Genomic DNA, 20,725 nt, shown 5'->3' with positions numbered 1-20,725 from the left:
GCAGGTGTCATGAGTTAACCATTATGCTGCAGTATTTAGAGGGAGGAATAACTCACATATTAGTGAGTGATAGCTGAGATTTGCTAACAATCATTGCAATAAAAATGTAGCATTTCTAGGCATGGTATAAACAGTGTTGGTTACTGGAAAGGTTAAATACTTTTGGTAGATTTTAAATATTTATTTCAGTGTACAAGATGAGTAGATTTTCCTTTTTAGGTATTTTTAAACCTGAGAATATAAAATATAATATAAATACAATTCTGTTGTTTAAATCAACAAAACAACACAAAATCTAAACTATAAATAATGATTTTATGTTTGTTTTTAGAGTTAAATATATGTTCCAGACATATTCTTGGCAGGTCTTGTAAAATTCAACATATTTTAAAAGTTTACAAAGAGCACAAAACAGGCAAAAGGCACATTTTAAAGAATTTTTTTATTTTTTGTTAATAAAACCAAACAAACAAACAAACATAATTATTGCACCCCTTTTGACTGAGAAATCAACAATTTATCAATGTATTTTGAAATGTACAGTCAGGCATTTTATTTAGAAAGGTTTTCACTCGTATCTTGAGCAATGTCCAAAAGGATTGACCCTTTACTCACAAAGTTTGAAAGACTTCTAGCAGGTTAATAAATCTTTATCACTCTGCATATAGAAACATTATCGTTCACAGACAAGGCTTAAGGTTTATATATAAGGCTTAAAATATAAGCCATTATTTACATTTATAAAAAAATACTTATAAAAATTACTTAAACATCTTAATTGAACTATGGCCTAATCCCAGATTAATCTAAACCCTGTCTGTGAAACCAGGCCTAAATGTTTGAATGTCATTTCAACTCATGACTGCACAATCATATGCTCTTGGATACTCCATGACAATATAACTTCTAGTTCAATCAACAGTTTAATGAGCTTGATTATACAATTTAATGCTTAGTTCTCTTCAGAAGCCTCTCTTCAACTTTTCTTCACGGTCCAGTAGTGTCTGCCGCAAACTTTCTTTAGCATCTTGAAAATTAGGATTCAGTTCCAGGGCTCTCCGAAAGTCACTCTCAGCTTCTTTGAAAAAGCCTAGATGGAAAAACACAATGAAATCAAACAGCACACATTAGTGGAATACAACACATTGGCAGAAAGCATGCTCTGAGGAAAAACTACAAAACTTTAATAGGAATAGTTCACACAAAAGTGAAAATTCTGTCATTAATTACTCACCTTCATGTCGTTCCAAACCCATATGAACTTTGTTCATCTTCGGAACACTGTTATTGATTTTTTGATGAAATTAGAGAGCTCTCTGACCGACAGCAACACAACTGAGATGTTCCCAGACCCAGAAACTTACTAAGGACGGTAAAACAGTCCATGTGACATCAGTGGCTCAACTTCAATGCAACATGTGTGTGCTTTCTCCTGAACGTAAACAACGCTGATTATGTTCTGAGGAAAGCACACATATTAGATTACATTAGATTCAACTTTATTGTCATTATGCAGAGTACAAGTACAGAGCTAATGAAATGCAGTTAGCATCTAACCAGAAGTACAAGAATATAGTGTTTTATATACATAAAAGTGCAGAGTAAGTGAAGCTATGATTTACAGAATGTACAGTGGAGTTGCTATATAAAGTATTAATCTTTATATGTATGTACAGTATCTGTATGTACAGAATATAAATAGGAATGCAATGTAGGATTATATGTACATTATGAAGAGCAGCATCGTGGCAATAAATACAGTTGGTTGAGTGTACAATAGTATTGTTAAACAATGTATTCTATGCAAAATATCAGTAGTGCAATAATATTATTATAGAAATAGTTTACTGTGCTTTGTACAGTAACAACGTTAGACAGTTTACAGTGTAGTAGCTTGAACAATATACAGTCTGTGCAAAATATGAGTAGTGCAAATACATGTATGTATAGTACTGTGACCAGTGCAGTAAGAGAGCAGGTGCAGGTTAGATTTGTGTTGTGGAGTTCAGAAGGGTCACGGCCTCAAGCTCTTCCTGAGCCTACTAGTGCAAGAGCGTAGGTTCCTGTAACGCCTGCCGGATGGAAGGAGGGTAAAAAGTCCATGATTAGGGGTGAGAGGCATCCTTGATGATGTTCCTTGCCCTGCCCAGGCAGCGCTTGTGATAAAACATGCATTGTGGTACTTTTCAAAATGCTAGAAGATGGTAACTCGGGAGAAGAATTGTTTTCTGTGTGCACAAAAAGTATTCTAGTAGCTTTGCAAAACTGAAGTTGAGCCACCGATGTCCTTACAACGTTTTTGGGTCTGGGAACATTTCAGTTGTGCTGCTGTCTATGCAGGGACAGAGAGCTCTCAGATTTCATCAAAAATATCTTAATTTGTGTTCTGAAGGTGAATGAGGGTGAGTAATTAATGATGGAATTTTCAAATAGGGTTATGCTAATTTTTACAAGCACAAACAAACTAGTTTTAACACTTTATCTACAGCAACGTAAGCCCATGTTTAATGGTTAGGCTTTTTGTTCCTACCCAATCTGTAACGTATCAATCCCCTGTTATAAAGTGGCACTTCAAACCGGCTGCTGATCTGTATGGCAGAGGTGTAGTCATCCATGGCTTCATAAAAATCTACCCGCAGATACTTCACCTGCCCTCGGTTATTATAGGCGATGGCCAAATCATGAGCACTGCAGTCTCTAGATAAACAGAAAATGTGATTATTAGCGAAAACATGTGAATATGATCTTAATTTATCAACACGGTGGCAAGCAATCGTCTGTGCTAATGTTCACCACTGTCCTCCTGACTAATTTATTGGAATAAATTTACAGTCGTTAATACCTGGATTTGGTGCAAGCCTCGATGAATTGTGTGTATAATTCCTCTGCTGGTTTATAATTCTTACTGTTGAACTCGTCATGTGCTTTTTGTAGGATCAAGAGCTCGCTGTCCTCCATGAGACGCACTACTACTGGCGATAATCAGCTCATGCATATTAATTAGTGCGTACTGACGTTGTTTAATTTTTTCCTGGAACGTCCAATCATTGAGCCAAATTAATATTCATGAGAATTAGATCGTGTGCCAAGTAGATGTTTCTATGTAATCGCGGTATGCGCGCGCCCCCTTTTGAGCCGGAGTGTAATAATTAGCGCTCAAAAGCTAAATAAACTGACCAAGTACACTTTCAAAGCGCCACATTAAATAATAATGGAATGGTAAGGGACATTTTTAGAAAACATTTTAGTTAGGCTACCATTAGCCTATTTTATTTAGTCATTTAGTTTTGTTTCATAACTTATACATTTAGTTGAAGATTATATCAAAAATACATTTTTCACTTTATGTATTTATTACAACGTAAACATGTGAAATAAAGAGTTGTTTGTGCCGCACTCAGGTTTACCTGTAGTACACAGTAGTCTACTGCGCCAGAGCCACGCAGATGTTAAGTAGGCAGTCTATATGAAATATGCAGTGATTACCATATCAAAATAACTTACAAAATTCACCATAAACTGCTACATATGCCTACTGCATAAATATCGCAACTAATGTTGTATTACTTTTCTAATTCTACATAAAAGCGCAAATAAAGGCCTACCTGTAAGATGTCTAGCGTTTCTCCCCATGTCCTCACAATCACAAAAACAAACTTTGCACAGAAATTCACTTCTGGGTATGTCATATGCAGGCACTGCCTTTCAGCATACTGCATTTTTTTTTTTTTTTACTGTGGTGATTTGCTGGGAAATGTCTCATCTCCATGCTTACCTTGAGGTTAGGATGTGGAAATATTTACCAGACCTGTTTTTCGCCCAGTCTATGACAGGATAGATGGTTTCAGAGACAGGTGGAAGGTAAATGTGTACACTGGCAATGCTTTGAAGAGAATACAGAGAATTCATGGCCAGCACAGTGTGCCCAGTCAAAAACAAGACAGCAGAAATATTGCAGAGCCTATTTCAAAAAGAATTGTGAATGGTTTAGAAGAGGTGAGTAGTTTCAAATGCACCAATGGGGCCTGGTGCACCGTCACCTAGATTTCAGTGAACTTGGAGACCTCGGATCTTTCCTCACCCTTATGACCCAAATATTGGTGTTTGCCGTGTGAGAATTAAACATGTTACATTGAAGTCTCATGTGAGCAAAGCCTTGAACAGTCCTGATCTCTCCTCTCCAAAAGATCTCTTTCATTCCATCTCCTTGCAACCAGATGAATACTTTCTTTGTTTGCTTTAACAGGTGATTGAGAAATATCAGTTGATGTGATCTTGAAAATATCCCAATTCCTGTAGGTTGTGAATCGATTTGAGATGGGATTTGGGATGAGAGGGATTTTGATGTTCTCTGTCTGCCTGAATTCGTGGGATGTTCAAAATGTTTGTATAGCATATATGGTGTGAATTAAACAGATGAATATCCTGATCAGGGAAATTTCTCAAAGCTTGTCAAGAACATGTTTTTCCGTGCAGTTCACCTGGCCAGTGATTGTACGATTATGTTTAGTCAACGGCTAGACTGAAGGGCTACAGTTGGTCTGTAATGGTCGAGGTATTGATTCAAGCACATCTCACACTGGCTGCAGACAGACAAGATCTTCACATCTTACTGTTAAACCTATAGTCCTGTCTAGCTACAAACTACGTGAAGATGATTTCTATAGCGACGCCTGTATCATTTCAATACACTGTGAGCTATGGAATCAAGGCAAATGTGATGAACAAGAGACTTTGAGACTGTTGATTAAAAGTATTTCAAGTTTTAATATAATGAATATTACTGCTTGGTTATAAATATTGTAGACTACCATGTCTTACTGTATACATGAGAGTCTACATAAGACTAAACAATAAAAATATGAACATTCTTTCTTTGACATGAACATAAGCAACACGAAATACACTTTGATAATGATCCTTAGTAAAATTAGTTACAATACGTGGTATAATTTAGTCTATTTAAATGAAGAGATTTCTTTTGACAATTTCTGGGGAGCAAAAGAACATCCATTATACATACATTCCAGCACTTCATGCATGATTTAATCTCTTATTAATATTAGTTACTATATGAATATGGTTAATATTCTTTTTTTGGGGAACATGTGGTTTAAGCAACATCCTCTGAACATCATTCATGTGATCAGTGTGGCCCATGATGAAACAGAAGCCGTCTTGTTGTCTGCTGCTTCATATCCACTCCAGTAATTGCTGAAAGTTCACAGAACATGCTGACCCTGATGAACAGAAGTAAAAATCAAACTTTTAAATTTTTTATCATCATAAGTCATATCAGAGAATCAGTGCTTACCAAGAACTGCTCTGTTACATGCGTCCCAGCATGTTTTCCATTTGCTCAACCTTTCTTGTGACAGCAGCAAGTATAATGAGTGTTAAGGTTAAATGGTTTGAAATACACTGTTCCCAGAAAATATAAAAGTAATAAAGCTCAGTAAATGATGTTAGAATTTGTGTGAATTATTCTTTTAAGAGAGATGACTTGCATTGCATTCATTATAGGAAATGTAGTTCCACTAAACTTGTAGTCCCCCATGTACTTCAAACATAACTGAAGAACGTTATTGACGTGTGATGTTATTTTGAAAGGATATGTTTGGCGTTGAGGTCCTGTAGGGAGGTTTGTGTCTGCCTCTGGAAAGCCAGTCGGGCCTCACACATGCAGGGGTCCTGAACGATCTCCACCTTCACCTCTCACATCACAATTAAACAACAAAAATCACAGAAATACCTCGCAAAGGGTGATTTGAATTAGGGGTAATTATAGATCAAACTATCTAGTATCTACCCCCCAACCACAAAGTGAAAGTTTCTTAGCAAATATGTAACACTTTTCAACACAGTTTATGCAATGTTGTTCTTTTCTGAATTTCTCACAACATTGTGAGAGTGTTACATATCATAAGTTTACATCGATGTTGAATCAACTGACTCAACATGTCAGAAATTACAAGACACTGACAGATGAAGTTTCTCTAGTGACTACAGTATATTATAATGAATGATTTCTGCAGGATCATGACTGGAGTAATGGCTGCTGAAAATTCAGCTTTGTCATCACAGGGATAAATAGAAAACAGGTCTTTTAAACAACGATAGTATTTCACAATATCACTGTTTGTATTTATGTATATATATATATTTCTTTTAAATCAAACAATTGCATTGCTTGGTGAGCATTAGAGATGTTTTTCAAACATTCTAAAACATTAAAATAAATTTTAACATAATTCAAGATGACTTTCTGGTTAGCCATTGCCCACTACATAATATACCATCATGTGAAAAAAAATACTAATGTTGTTTTTAGGGGTGCTTGTTTGATTTTTTTTTTTTCTCTCTCATATTCAGTGGTCATTTTTCGTATAGGTATCATTCCTGCCCACAGCACATGAAGTGGATGGTTACAGAAAACATGTTTGAATAGTACTTCTATAAACTCTTACGTTTTTTGGAACATGTTTTTCTTGTCTTCTTGCAACACAAAACCCCGTTGGCACTCACAGTGATAGGAAGCATCATCGTTGACACAAACGTGTTCACATTCATGACCCAGTGCACAGTAGTCCAGACCTGCAATAAGTTTAAAACTCTAGAGCCCTGAAGCTAACAAATCTCAGCAACACATGACAGAAAATACAACTAAATTATTTGAGCGCTCTAATTGTTCACCGTTATGTAAAATTCCACAAGACAAACATGATTCTCAGCTCGCTACAGAAACCTATCATAAAATGGTATGAAAGCAATACCATTTATGAAGGTCTAAAGCAGAAAACTCACTGGCACTACCATCTCCATCGGTGTTACTGGCTTGACATGATTTCTTGTCCTGCATCAAGACAAAGCCAGGAGGACACGAGCAGTAATAGGAAGAATCGCTGGAGATGCATGTGTGTTGGCAGTCGTGGCCCAACGCACAGGAATCCACACCTGAAATAATCCATAGTGCCGACCAAAAGGTGGGGGATTTCAGAATGTCCACTGGGACATGTTTAAAAATTAATTTAAAGATGGAATTTAATTAGATGTTTTTAGATCACAAAATGGTATGAAGTCATAGTCATTTCTGATCAAAACTCACTAGCACTACCTTCACCATTTCGGTCACCCTCGTGTACACTGTTCCCATGTCCGTAAGCGCCAGCGCCTCTAATGGAGCATGTTCGCATGTCGTCATTCAAGACAAAGCCTGAGCGGCATTTGCAGTGATACGAGTTGTCACTGCTCACACAAATGTGTTGACAGCTGTGTCCTGTTTCACAGGCATCCATATCTGAAACAAGCCATAGGACATCTACAGTAACACTGGCAATATTGTGGAAGATAATTGCCCTTAAAACAAACGAGTGGATAATGTCATTATAGCCGAGCTTATCATCTAAAATGTGCGAAAAGTCTTAATATATTTATATTAAGACATTTCGCACATTAAGTAAAACTAGTTCAAACAGCAAGAAAGAATCTCCTGGTGGAATACGACAAAATACACTTAAATTCAATATATAATCTATGAAAACAAATATGAATATTTGATGCAGTATTACTCTGTAAATAAAGGCATCGTATTTTAAGAATTTGTGCATGATATTTCAATGAAAGATTCAAAAATCTTTTTAGTTTTGGATTTAAAACGAATTTCCTGGTATTCCTGGTATCAAGCTAACACGTAACCAATATACTTATATGCCGTCTGCTACATTTGCCTTATATGAAATACTATCTGCCTCTAAAAATGTAGCTATGGTTTTTCATCTGTCTCAGATGTACAGCACACTGACACTAATGTTATTGCTATACTGTTTTGACAATAAAACACTACAGAAGAACAAAGTCCACAGTAATTCAAAATTTTGAATGGGTTGGATCAGTGGCTAGAATTCAAGGATTCAACTGCTAGTGAGCTGGATTATAGGACAAAAAATCATTACATTGCACACATTTATCTAAATTACTGCTCTGTTCCAAAACATCAGCTACAAGATTATGCTGCCTTCTAAAATGATTCACTCCTGAAATAAGCCATAGTACTGACCAAAAGGTGGGGGATTTCAGAATATCCACTGGGACATGTTGCAAAGTTAAAATTTCTTTAAAATAATATTAAAAGCAATCTGATCACAAGCTAGGCCCATCTTTGATGCAATTTAATTTGATGTTTTGAGATCACGAAATGGTATGAATGAAGTCATAGCCATTTCTGATCATTACTCACTAGCACTACCTTCACCATTTTGGTTGCCATCATTCTTTTTGTTTTGGTCAGCCTCATGTACACTCTGACCATGTCCGTAAGTGCCAGTGCCTCTAATGGAGCATGTTCGCATGTCGTTATTCAAGACAAAGCCTGAGCGGCATTTGCAGTGATACGAGTTGTCACTGCTCACACACAAATGTGTTGACAGCTGTGTCCTATTTCACAGGCATCCATATCTGAAACAAGCCATAATGACATCTAAAGTAACACTGTCAATATTGTGCAAGATAATTTCCTTAAAACAAATGAGTAAACATCAGGAACTTTCCATTGAAGGCTTTGGGGATTTGGTAAATGTGTAAAACAGTGGAAAATATCATGACCAAAGCTTATTATCTGATTTGAAGCAAGAAACCAATTCCACACTAACACTGACTCATCAATGCGATTTTTGGAAGTAATTGGAAAAATAAAAACTTTGAACTCTGTACGGCAAATAATCTTGTTCCCAATTATTTTTTCAAAATATGTATATTTATATTCATAAATATGTAATATACATTGAAGTTGAAATACATTTGAAGTAAAACAAGCTAGTACAAATTTGTACATGATATTTTAATAATAAACTATAAAATCTTTTTAAACTTCATTTTCAAACCAACACGTAACCAGTATGTGCCCTGCTCCATTTACCCCAAAATGAAAAACTATCTGGCTGTAAAAACGTAGCTATGGTTTGTCATCTGTCTCAGACGTACAACACATTGACACTGATGTTATTGCTATACTGTTTTGAAACAGTACAGAACAAAAAAGTCCACTGTAATTCAACAGTAATTTGGATGGGTTGAATCAGTGGCTAGAATTCCAGAATTCAGAATTCAGGACAAAATTGCACACATTTAGCTAAATTACAGCTCTGTTCCAAAACCGAGTGAGCTGCCTTGAAACAATGTATCTTAAAGCGCAAAAACTGTTCCAAAACATCAGCTACAAGATTATGCTGCATTCTTAAATATAGTTCTAGCCAAAATCTAATGTAGTACATTTATACATGCAACTAATAAAAACAGAAATCTTTAACAAATATTTGTGCTGTGTTTTTATTCTCATGAAGTTTTGCATGCTAATTTTTATGCTCATTGCACTCTTTTGTGTCAAGCCTCCTGTATGCTTTATGTGAAGAGCACTATCTGTGTGACATGAGTAAAGTGCCCAAATGCCTCGTTTTTTGAGTTTGCCTGATGGTTAGAATGCTGACTATGTAGGCAGTAGACAAAGCAACCCACTATGTTTGGAACAGAATTTACATCTTCATGTAACCTGTAATTTAGCACACAAAATAAATGATATCACATGATACCAAGTAATACAATCAGAACAATAAGCTGGCAAGCGATTGGTAGCTAAATAGGTTAGTTAAATAGGATTGCTGGTATTGTCGCAATATAAGCATTCTCTATTATTAAGCTTTAATTAGTAATTGTTAGAGAAAATCAAATATGTTCGTACTAAGTATGTCTTCAAAATCTAAAGTAAAGCAGTTAGCATAATCCGCTGGCTCTTACGTTTTAGGGAACATGTTTTCTGGTCTTCGTTCAAAATATAGCCCTTCCGGCACTTGCAGTAAAAGGAGGAGCCACTGCTGACACATATGTGCTCACAGTCATGTCCCATTGCACAGGCGTCCATACCTGGAACAAGCTTTCATTACTCGACTGGAGTGAGGAGGCCACTCTAGCAAGAGTAAGTTTATGGGCAAGCAACTGTCTGGATTTCTAAAAATAAATTGCTTTAGTTTTAAGAAAAACAAAAAATGCTTGTACTAAATGTCAAATCAATGTAATAAGTCCCTTAAAGACACACTGGAAACTTTATGGGACTTTTATTGGGTCTTATATGATAATATTACTCAAATTATATGCCCTTAGTTTGCATAGCATTTAGCATTGAATCAGTATGTTATGGTACTAGCTGACAGCTGCACTAAGCAAATTATTTGGACACTCTGAAGGCGTAACTAGCAAGCACTTTTCTAGCACAGCACTTGATTGAGCAATTTTAATGTCCAAAAGATCGACTCTTGCCCTGAAAAAGACAAACAATTTTAATTATCCACAAACAGTCAAATATTCAAAGCTCTCAATTATCAGAGGTTTCTATGAACAACATACTTGAAGTACACTTAGTCTTACAACAATTGTGTGAAAAGACATTGACAATATTAAATACCGAGAGCATTCCATTCAAGACCTTCATTCCACACAAATAGGATGCAAAGCACATACATTAGATGATTGAAAGCATTCAAAAGAGCCAAACGTTTAAGAATGCTTCTTTGTATGATCGGTGGACTTTTTCAGCACTCACATACTGAAGAAAGATTTCCTTCACAATGTGTTGTGATCCAATGATTCAGACTTCTGGAAAACAAGATAATTACCTTAAAAGCTATAATTCCAAATGATCATAATGCATGGATTTAATGTCTGAAGTAAAGTACAATTTTACATTTGGTATTCAGACTCAACTGTTTTCCAGAGAATGAATCATCACCCACTTCCAAGGACTGAGATATATCTTGTAAAAAGGAAAGACATAAGAGCCCCATCTCCCCTTTTTGCATTAACCCTACCGCACAATGTCTCCCGGAACTTTGAGGTGAGCTTCTCAATGACACCGTAGGTCTCCACGTAGAACACATGGTCCTCAAGTGGATTACTGGCCATGAGCTTCAGCGACTGCTTGTCAGCTCTGTCCACTCCGACTGCGTAAATCTCAATCCCCGATGCTCGTGCTGCAGCCGACACCTCCTCGACTTGGTCTTGGGGACGTCCGTCAGTGACAATGATGGCAACCTTTGAGATGTTCTTCGATTTAGGTCGCGCTCCTGACTTTTCAATGAAGGCTTCATCCATGGCTTTCTTGATGGCCATACCAGTCATGGTTCCTGCGGCGAGGGGTTCGATGCGGTTGATGGCTTGCTTTATAGAGTCCTTCGTAAGATGGTTCTTCAGCAGGAACTCAATTTTGACCGTGCTGGCATAGTTCACCACTGCGACACGTGTGGCATCGGGGCCAACGTCAAGAGTGTCTACCATGTCAGCCAGGAAGATCTTGACCTTCTCAAACTCACCTGGACGCACGCTACGTGAGCTGTCAATGATGAAGACCAGGTCCAGTGGGCGGCTCCTACATTGTGAATCTGTTGCTGAGAGTTAAGCAGAGATTGTTAAGCACTTCAGAATTTTGTCAGTGTCAACATAATACAATGAAGACTGGCGTGTTAGTTCATGGAAGGTTTAGTAAAACAACCAGATTTAGAGTTCACGTTATATGTTTTGAACCAATGGCATGGTAAAAGGTATGTGAGCAAAGCATATTCTTTGCATGCAAACAAAAGGATTAGTCAAATTAGATTAGTCAGTTTACTAAAAACTGAGTTTGGTCACTTCTAAAACAAATCCCATTGGATTTCAGCAAAATGACATACTTTGACTCACTGGAATATGGAAAAATCACTTTTTCTGATATGTAAGGTACCCTACAGCAGGAATAAGCAATGACTCAGGATAATTGGGCCCTTAATGTCATTTTGCTTTGTCCAACTTTGCAACAAAGAAACCTTAAGATCCCTTCTGCTTTAATGTGAAGTGTGTCCAGTCCTGTTACTGAAGGGCCATTGTCCTGCAGAGTTTAGGTCCAATCCAGACTAAACACACCTGAACCAACTAATCAAGGGACTTTTGCACCGTAGAACTATTGGCAGAATTACCCAGTTTTTGGCGTGTTTGCAATGCAGGAAATAGGAACATATTTTGTTCTACGAACTCCATTTGAGGGAACTAAGACCATGTCCAAATGTACACGGGTATTTTTATAAACAGAGTTTTTCCTTCTTCATTTAAAAAAAAAAATCTCTGTCCACATAAAAACACAAAAGAATGCTATGAAGCACTGTCAAGAGCATGCCAAGACAACAGGTGGCGATATAATCTCAACAGTAAAGCCATGTTGGCCATTAAGAAGTATGAAAAAGTTTCCATTAGGCGAAAATAACAGCGCATGCTCAGACGTCACACGCCAAACGCTGCATTCCATTCGGAAGGGCAAATCCCTATGCCTTAATCCCTTCAAAGGGTTTACCCTCCAGAGTGAGAGCTTTGAAGGGTGTAGGGGACCAAACTACTGTTTCTTTAAGTGCCCTTCTGCATCATCATCATCATCATCACACGCCCACACAGAGGCGCCGTCATCATGCAAAGAATCTGCGCAAAGGATCATGGGAGCCTGAAGTGTCCATCAGTTGTACCCTTCGAAATCCTTCATTCCGAAGGGCCCTTTGAAGTGGACAGTTTTGAGCACTTTGGTTTGGAACGACCCTTAAATATGGCGGCCATGATTGTTTTGACTCCGAAGTGCCCTTCGAAGGGCTATATATAATGTTTGGAACACACCGCCTATCTGCGGTTTTGCTGTCTACACAATAACACTGCAACCGGAGTTTTTGAAAATCTTCACCCTGGCAGGATTTTTTCAAAAATGTTCGGTTTCAGTGAGCTGGTGTTGCGTTTGCATGTGGACGAACAGCCAAACTGCATAGAAAAAGCTGTGGTTTTGAAAATACCCGTGTTCGTGTGGAAAGGGCCTAAATTAGCTCCTACTTCAGAGTAGGGTATAGAACAGTTCTATAAGAACTATCAATGATGTAAGTGCATGCTGATTGGCCAAATGCATACGAAACGCTGACTGGCCAACATTTTTAAAAAACCATGGAAAAATATTTTCTCCATGAACATGGTGAACAGCGATAACTGCATTTAGCTACCTGTTGTCTGCAGCTCTGTTCTTTTCTCAGCCTCGATGATATGTAATACTGCAAGCTGTCACTGGAGATTTAGTCAGATTTTCATCAAGCACATAAATTGTGTTTACATTCCATCTTCGGTATTACGAAACCCACAGCTCCGATCACACATCCTCCATTCACTGGTTGTTGAAGTTTGTAGATGCCGTGCATAAAGACATCGCTGTTGGCCGCTTTAGAGTTCCTGCTGCCGGTGCTAATGTGAACAGGAAAACGGCTCAAGGGGCAAATTGGTTCTCTAAGAACCACCATGCTGGTTAGCTCCTAGAACTACATGGTGCAAAAACCCCAAAGGTCTTCAGGATTACTAGAAGCTTCAAAGCATGTGTTGGGGCTCAACTATACAGGACATTGTCCCTCCAGAAGCAGGACTGGATACCCCAGCATGAACAGATGGAGGGTTAAACAAAGCAGTACAGTATACATGGAATTATACCTGTCCTCCCTGTGATGGCTACCCCGCTGTGGGTAATAATCCTGTTTTGTGCCTCTGGTAATGATTCTTGTGGCACAGTAGACATTAGTAGAAACTGTGGTGGGGTGGTCTGAAGATATGCCTCTTGTGTCAAACTGGATGTTGACAGGGATTGGGATGAGATCTTTGGGGAATAAGGCCTTAATCTATGAGTGGACACTGGGACAGGCTCAGGTGAAGCACTTCTAGGATTTGTCTCTGGTATCAGTGTGGATACTGGCAGGGGTTCTACGTAGGCACTTTGGTCATATGGCTCTAACGGTGCTCGGGGTGGGATTTCTTTGAGGATGTGGCCCTCTGAATAGGTGAATTTTGGCAAGGGTTGGGATAAAGTGCTTTGAGAGTACATCTCCGGTGTAAGGGTTGATGTTGGCAGGGATTCGGGGAAGGTACTTTGAGGATATGCCTCAGGTGTCATGGTAGTGGTTGGAAGGGATTGGGGAAATGTACCTTGTGAATTTGGTTCTTGCGCCAGTGTTGACACGGATTGTGGCATAGGTTTCTGAGGCAGAGAGAGATTCAAAGATAGTGAGGTTTCCAAGGTCATTGATGGTTTTGATTGGTAAAAACCTGTCTCAGGAACAACTGGTGGAATGGTTGGCTGGTTATTTGTTGAATGCTCCAGAAGAACCACAGATTTTTCTGGATCTATGTACGGTTGTTGTGGGACAACAATGGGTTGATTTGACACCACCTTGGACACGCCTGTACTTTCCCCTGATTCTCCTGTAAGTACAACTGTTTGCTCTGGATCTTTAACTTTTCGGCAAACTATTGATGCCCATTCACCTCTCAGCAGCATGTGTGCCTCAATTGGATATTGGTTATTATTTGTATTATGCATCTTTGTGGCTGGGGTTTCTTTGAGCCAGTCATGAACTTTGGGTTGAGAAGGAGCTGTGGGTCCTGGATAAGCTACAGGGATAAGATGAGGCAAAATCTTCCTCCTCTGTTTGCTAGGGTGATCAGGTCCATCTAACCAGTATTTACTCCTGTATACTACGGACCATCAGAAGGTTGAAGTGGAAGAGGAAATTAGCCAAATAGAAAGTCAGTCAAACAAATACAACTGGCATTGTTTGCAATGCCCTAATTCCTCATTGTTAAAAAAACATTTTACAATACATGCCACTTGGATATTACACAAATGCTTTTTTGTAGCATTCATGCACTTTAAGGAATAGTTCGCACAATCATTTCAAACCTGTATTTATTTGTATCTTCTGCAAAACATGAAAGGAGATTTTTGAACAGCATTGGGGTCCAACAACATTGGACCCCAGGGTACTTTTATGGTTTGGACAAAATAATCCTTTTTTTATAATATCTCCCTTTGTTTCACAGATGAAAATAAATCATACAGATCATACAAAGAAAGAAGACAATTTTCATTTATGGGTGAACAATTCCTTCAGCCCTTAAATGTGCATGTATTTTATTTCACATTTGCTATTATAAATGCACTAGACAAATTTCTAACATTGTGCATTTCACTAGAAACTTCTATTCATATTCCTGTTACAGCATGCACAAAGTCATCAAACAATTTTGTAGTGCATCAAGGAAAGTAATGAAACCATAAATGTTCCATTGAAGTGATGTAGAATACTTTAAGATACTATGCAAAACATTGACTGAGAAACATTAGAACTAAGAAAGTGGCTTAAGATCAGGAACTTACCTGCTGGGTTCAGCGTCCGGTGCGGAAGGTGCGCATGATTTCTTCTTTGTGCGTAACTTTGTGCTAAAATGTGGGATGGATTGTTAAAGTCATAGGATTCACAGAGATCGACCAGCAGAAGAGAGAGGCAATATACCAAACTCCCAATGAAGGACTTCATTGTTTCTCTGTTCTTCTCAAGTCTGCTTCAAGTTTGTGTGCGCTCCTCTCGTCTAACTGACACCAGTATGATTCCAAAAGCATTCTAGACTGCACATTTAAAGGGTTGACAAGAAATGTGTCACATTTTTGTCCAATACAAATACAGAAGGAGGAGTCCCTCATCAAATCACTAGACTTTTTAGACTGACAGATGTATAAAAGCATAAGTAATACTAATGAACCAAATGTCCATGGGGGGAAACTGATGGCAGATATGTTGTTTTTGAAGTGTTTTATTGAAGTAATTAGATTACAGAACATGTACAAGAAAAGAAACAGACCACAAAAATAAAATAGCATGCATCCATTGATTTATACAGCATTAGCAGTTTTCCTTTTTTAACTCTATATCATTGTTGTTCATGTGAGGATTCCTCTTGCATGTTAACCGGCATTACCCAGTAGTTACCATAAAAACAGATCACTGTGACGGCTGCCAATATGATGGTGTACAATGGTTCAATGGATGGAAAACACACACACTCACTCTCACACACACACACACACACACACACACTAATTATATAAACAAGATAAAAAGTGCTTTGAGCTTTCATGTTTGAAAGGATGAAAGTCTTACGTCCACTAATAAAGTACACAATGGAAAAAAATATATATTTTAACCATCACACTGGATTGTCTAAACAGATTTTTAAACTAGCAAAACAGATTTAGGTGATTCTAAATGCAAGTGCCCTATCAAGTTGTAGGGCAATGTTGACTTTCACATTACTTCCTCTACTATGACAATCAGGTAAAAACACAGCACTGAAAAGCATGGAAAAATAAAGATCTCAAGGGTGCAAGTAAAGTGAAAGCTTTCATTGGTAAAAATTTTAACGGCAGATTATCTGCCCCATCTCAAAATCATTTCACTAGTGATTGACCATGAACTATATAATTCTGTCATAAGCACAATTTATTGCAGAGTCCGAGTCATGATGCCCACAAAAGAGAATGGCATTTAAAATCTCAGATACAACACTAAGTAATTAAAATAAATCTTGCCACAACCACATGATCTCTTCCCCAACACCGTGCAGCTTCAACCATTTTCCTATAGTTTTACAAAAATAGATCTGCTGTGATGAACTGTTACGAGAGTCATGCAAAAGATTCATGGATAAGTCTATGCAAATATGTAAGCTGCTGATGTGATGAGTGGACGCTGGGAATCTAAACGCCCTCCATGTGTTGGAATGGAAGGCAGGATCGAAAGGCAAAGATGGGTGTCTGCACTGGCTTTTACTGAAGAAACCAGTCAGGGGAATTCAAGCTGGCATGTAAGGAGGAGGAGGCTCCTTCGCTGGCATTGTCATGGCCATTTCATAGGTGGGAAGGATGTACTATGATAACGAGAATACGCCAATGAAACCACTCTGAAGTCATATTTCTAAACAAAACTACATGACACACTTTCCTGTAAAAAAAAACGATACAGCTGGGTTCTGAGGAGGACTTGTGAAAAAAGAAACTTTGCTCAAAACCTCTTTCAAAGGCAAAGAGTGCCCTCTACTGTAACAGAGTAAATTGTGTATTTTAAGGGGCTACATTTTTACTACTGAGGGAGGTTAAGATGCTCTCCTTTTCAGAAAAAAAGACCACCAAAAAAGAAAATCATTGTATCTTTTTCCATCATCCACTAGTACAACAAACCAGTGTTGTTACTGTTAACAAAAAACTATTAAAAAACATTTTCGGTAATTTAAATAAAGTTAAAAATAAAATATTTGATGAAAAATGTGTATTTAAAAACAAAAAAGCTACCTTGCCAACTAACTGAAACAAGTTAAAATACTAAATTTTACTAAAACTGGAAAAATTAATTAAAGCTACATAGAAATACAAAAACAACAATGTTGAAGGTACATAACAAAATTACTAAGACTTAAACTAAAATTAATATGCATAAAAAGCTCATTATATACTATAATACAGTATATAAATACTAAACAAAAATTTGTACAGATTATACACCTGTGCTCAAAGACATTTTTTTTTTATTCAGAAAAATGTACACTGATGAACTTCACACAACAAAACCAACTCTATCTCCAAACTATCTATCATTCAAAGTCAACAACAACATTGCACTAATCTAAGCACTACATCAAGAATATATTTTTAATTTATACAGTCTAAGTATGACTGTATAAATCTGTTAATGATGTAGTGCTTAGATTGGTACAGTGTTGTTGCTGTTATTGACGCTGTCATTTTAATAACTAATATAATTTCTCTAATTATAATATTATTTTTATATTTAATCTAATTACAACACTCTGATCTAATATCATCTTTTCAACTCAAAGTAACTTAGAATGAACATACCTGAGGTGGGGTCTCAAAAGCAGGATAGACGGCAATCTCTGGAGTGTTCCTGTTGTTTATGTACTTATAGCAGTTCCAAACACAGTTTATCAGGTAGGCCTGAAAAACACACACACACTCTAAAAAAAAAATCTGTGTCTTACATCTAAAACATATAACAGATGTAGTGTCGGTTCATATATCTACCTTAAGGACAATGAGAATGGCAAAGAAGATGAGAACAAACAGCAGGAGACAGCTGGGGTCCAGAGAGAGCAGGTTGTCTTTGTATGGGAAGTCCGGCTAAAAGAGACATAGATGTTTTTAATTTAAGCCTTTTACATTAACTTCTAATGTCAGAGGCTTGAGAGACAGGCGGTCAGCAGTGGCAGTAGAGGGCAAACTGACCAGCTGGTCCAGGTAGTCCTTGATTCTGGGCAGGTACGTGAGGGAGCTGATGGCCACCAGGCAGCTCAGCGCAAAGTCAAACAGCTGATAGCAAAAGAATGGGATGAGCCAGCCATCACGATTCTGTGCGAGAGGGAAAATGTGTCACGAGGTGGGTTTTTTCCCTTTCATTTTTAGACTGTTTCTCACCATTATAATGCTGATGCAAACCTGTAAAACTCCAGGGAATAGTGATTCATCCAGTTTTTAAGCAAATAAGAGGAGCTATGCTGAATAACTTAGCTCAGAGAATACTTAACATGGAAAGGGAGCTATTAGCAAGGCTGTGACTCTACTGGACCAATATTTCACTGAGGATACTCAGGGTCTAAAAGACATAGTTAAAGCTCAATGTTTACTCGAGGTAAAAAGCTCAGGTATGGCAAATATGCGTTGACAGCTGAAACTACTATACAACAAAAGTTCACAGATCCAACCTGTTTTATAAAGACGACTTCAAGCAAGACTGTGAAGTACAGATAAACACAGTGGTGAAATGCATTATTCTATTCTAGAATACACGATCACGTCTAATGTCTGGGGAGAAACTGATTAAATTCATTGTATTGCCTTTAAATGTCAAAGAAAGCTTACAATGTTTAACAAAAAACTGCATTATTTGCAATATTTGATGTCTCATCTAGACAACCCTTTTAACCCTCATGCTGAGTTCCGGTCTGCAATTTATTTATTTTGTACTTTTTTGGGGGGATTATTTCCCTTGTGGGCACTTGCAGTATTTCTAGCTTACAAAAAAATTGCTAATACATTTCTTGTGACGCTATAATAATTGATAATATTTAAAATACGGTGATAATATATCATAATAATAAGGAATTAACAAGGATTTTCATTATTTTTTTTCAACATAGTTTTCAACATAAAACAAATAACAAACAGCACAGATATACCAATTAATAGAAACTTACAGTAATGGCCCCATACACCATCATGGCACTAATGGTGAGCATAAGGAGAGAGATGGCAAAGCCCACACATGCATTCTCTATAGGGGTAACAGAGAAGTTGTCATTTTAGAGATCATAAATAAAATTGATTTTTTTTTCTTTTTTAAATATATAAAGTACCAAAATATATACAAATAGCAAAACAAGTATAATTATTTGGCACTGTATTAGTATTAAATATAGGTTTACAATATTTAATTATCGAAAACAACTCATGAATGTACCTGACATCCTGTCTGAAGCAAAGTAATGCTCGATAACTTCATACTGTAGGTCAACAGTAGGGACGTTCTCGGGGTGAGTTACTGCCACGGTCAACAGAATACCCATCAACAGGTTCACCACCCAGAGAGAGATTATATTAATAAAAATGTACAGATGAGACAGTAGACATAATATTTAAACAGCCCAATAAAACCAAAAGTATGATCGTTCACTGTCATGTGACTTCCTGGCCATTTTGTTATTGCACTTCAAAAAAACAAAAAGTGATCAAGGTCTTAAAACATTTGCTTCAAAATCTTTACTTAGAAAATATAATTCAAACAATCAAAAATGTGGAATAATCAGTTAAAATGTAATATATAATAATAGCTATTTAATTCTAAATAATTGACTTTATCTAAACATGCTTAGTGCAAATTGATAACTAACTGAACTTCAACCACATGAAAGTCTGGTGTATTCAACCTCAGGCCTCAGCTTGCGGTTAGCTGGTTAACGTACGCCGTCTACAAATAGATGATAAATGAAGGCTTAAAAATAATCGCCACATCATATTATCCTACTTCAATAAACAGATAAGGTTCTTAAAACGTGTTTAATCAACAGGCAGCACGTCTAAACACGTTTGCGTGTCTTATTTGTGGATAGTTCCGATTCAAAACATTGTGTTAGCTTAGCGGTGGTTAGCATCGAGCTAACACGGCAGAACCGACCACAAACATCCACACAGACCCAGTTTAAAACACAGACGCGCCTCTAAACGACGGGAGGAAAGGCTACTGATGTATTCTATTTATGTTTAAAACTGCAAGACTATGTTAATGAATGTTTTACGCTTCGTACCATGTACCAGGTACCCAGGATTATGGTTCCAGTCCGCACATGACAGCAGCCGCAGCAGCGCGCGCTGTACAGTCGGTCTCGAGACGGTTTAAAACGCATGTCGTTCTCGGTGCTTTGAAGAAACATCGAGAAAAAGACGAGTCTCCCCTGTCAAAAACAGCAGCTACAATTACAGCGCTCGATCTTTCGGGTAAAACTCCCCCTGATGGATGACAAACAATGGGGGCGTGTTCAAAGCTAAATCATAGCGATGCCCGACTCGTTCTTTTGAGTCGGATCTTTTTAATACTGTACATGGGTTGAACCGGCTGACAAACTTGAAGTGGTCTAAGCAATTCACGAATCTAACTGAACTAAATATATCTATCTATCTATCTATCTATCTATCTATCTATCTATCTATCTATCTATCTATCTATTCATTTAGAACCGGTTCGTGGAATGGAATCACTAACCCATCACTACTGGGATCATACTTGGAAAATGG

The 20,725-nt window shown here is 37.5% G+C and overlaps 3 protein-coding genes across 6 annotated transcripts; all 3 read right to left on the bottom strand.

Annotated features, from left to right (window-relative positions):
- Window positions 1-423: 423 nt before the first annotated feature.
- On the bottom strand, window positions 424-3,010 carry LOC109113643 (tetratricopeptide repeat protein 32). The gene is made up of 3 exons (XM_042746822.1): window positions 2,843-3,010; window positions 2,531-2,697; window positions 424-1,090 (listed from the first exon to the last, which is right to left on the bottom strand). The coding sequence occupies exons 1-3, from the start codon at window positions 2,956-2,958 to the stop codon at window positions 963-965; spliced, it is 411 nt and encodes a 136-aa protein (XP_042602756.1). The 5' UTR covers window positions 2,959-3,010; the 3' UTR covers window positions 424-962.
- Window positions 3,011-5,017: 2,007 nt separating this feature from the next.
- Window positions 5,018-15,628, bottom strand: LOC109113635 (matrilin-3-like). 4 transcript variants are annotated; one of them, XM_042747067.1, is made up of 6 exons: window positions 15,245-15,627; window positions 10,857-11,432; window positions 9,790-9,915; window positions 5,616-5,714; window positions 5,315-5,384; window positions 5,018-5,214 (listed from the first exon to the last, which is right to left on the bottom strand). In XM_042747067.1, the coding sequence occupies exons 1-5, from the start codon at window positions 15,402-15,404 to the stop codon at window positions 5,329-5,331; spliced, it is 1,017 nt and encodes a 338-aa protein (XP_042603001.1). In that variant the 5' UTR covers window positions 15,405-15,627; the 3' UTR covers window positions 5,018-5,214; window positions 5,315-5,328. The 4 variants fall into 4 exon arrangements, with proteins under 4 accessions (XP_042603001.1, XP_018982001.2, XP_042603002.1 ...); XM_019126456.2 differs by having other exon boundaries at window positions 5,018-5,240; window positions 15,245-15,624; XM_042747068.1 differs by lacking the exon at window positions 15,245-15,627 and adding an exon at window positions 13,525-13,805 and having other exon boundaries at window positions 5,018-5,240.
- A 38-nt stretch (window positions 15,629-15,666) lies between these two features.
- On the bottom strand, window positions 15,667-20,481 carry LOC109113636 (lysosomal-associated transmembrane protein 4A-like). The gene is made up of 7 exons (XM_019126457.2): window positions 20,239-20,481; window positions 19,395-19,515; window positions 19,132-19,208; window positions 18,164-18,286; window positions 17,963-18,058; window positions 17,777-17,875; window positions 15,667-16,791 (listed from the first exon to the last, which is right to left on the bottom strand). The coding sequence occupies exons 1-7, from the start codon at window positions 20,362-20,364 to the stop codon at window positions 16,717-16,719; spliced, it is 717 nt and encodes a 238-aa protein (XP_018982002.1). The 5' UTR covers window positions 20,365-20,481; the 3' UTR covers window positions 15,667-16,716.
- Window positions 20,482-20,725: the final 244 nt, after the last annotated feature.

This window comes from Cyprinus carpio, chromosome B20 (genome assembly GCF_018340385.1).
Source record: "Cyprinus carpio isolate SPL01 chromosome B20, ASM1834038v1, whole genome shotgun sequence".
Taxonomy (NCBI): Eukaryota; Metazoa; Chordata; class Actinopteri; order Cypriniformes; family Cyprinidae; genus Cyprinus; species Cyprinus carpio.
This window is presented reverse-complemented; position numbering and strand designations above follow the sequence as displayed.

What these genes read in the sequence shown, in the direction of transcription:
- LOC109113643 (XM_042746822.1), bottom strand. Translation starts at nt 2,958, where the DNA reads ATGGAGGACAGCGAGCTCTTGATCCTACAAAAAGCACATGACGAGTTC. An exon ending in GAGGCTTGCACCAAATCCAG is followed by an intron (nt 2,698 to 2,842) that starts GTATTAACGACT and finishes CTGTTTATCTAG; the next exon opens with AGACTGCAGTGCTCATGATT. An exon ending in ATTGATACGTTACAGATTGG is followed by an intron (nt 1,091 to 2,530) that starts GTAGGAACAAAA and finishes TTTTCCATCTAG; the next exon opens with GCTTTTTCAAAGAAGCTGAG.
- LOC109113635 (XM_042747067.1), bottom strand. Translation starts at nt 15,404, where the DNA reads ATGAAGTCCTTCATTGGGAGTTTGGTATATTGCCTCTCTCTTCTGCTG. An exon ending in GTTCCGGGAGACATTGTGCG is followed by an intron (nt 9,916 to 10,856) that starts GTAGGGTTAATG and finishes AGCTTGTTCCAG; the next exon opens with GTATGGACGCCTGTGCAATG. An exon ending in ACAGGACCTCAACGCCAAAC is followed by an intron (nt 5,385 to 5,615) that starts ATATCCTTTCAA and finishes CACTCATTATAC; the next exon opens with TTGCTGCTGTCACAAGAAAG.
- LOC109113636 (XM_019126457.2), bottom strand. Translation starts at nt 20,364, where the DNA reads ATGTTTCTTCAAAGCACCGAGAACGACATGCGTTTTAAACCGTCTCGA. An exon ending in TCCTGGGTACCTGGTACATG is followed by an intron (nt 19,516 to 20,238) that starts GTACGAAGCGTA and finishes ATCTCTCTCTGG; the next exon opens with GTGGTGAACCTGTTGATGGG. An exon ending in CCATTCTCATTGTCCTTAAG is followed by an intron (nt 17,876 to 17,962) that starts GTAGATATATGA and finishes TGTGTTTTTCAG; the next exon opens with GCCTACCTGATAAACTGTGT.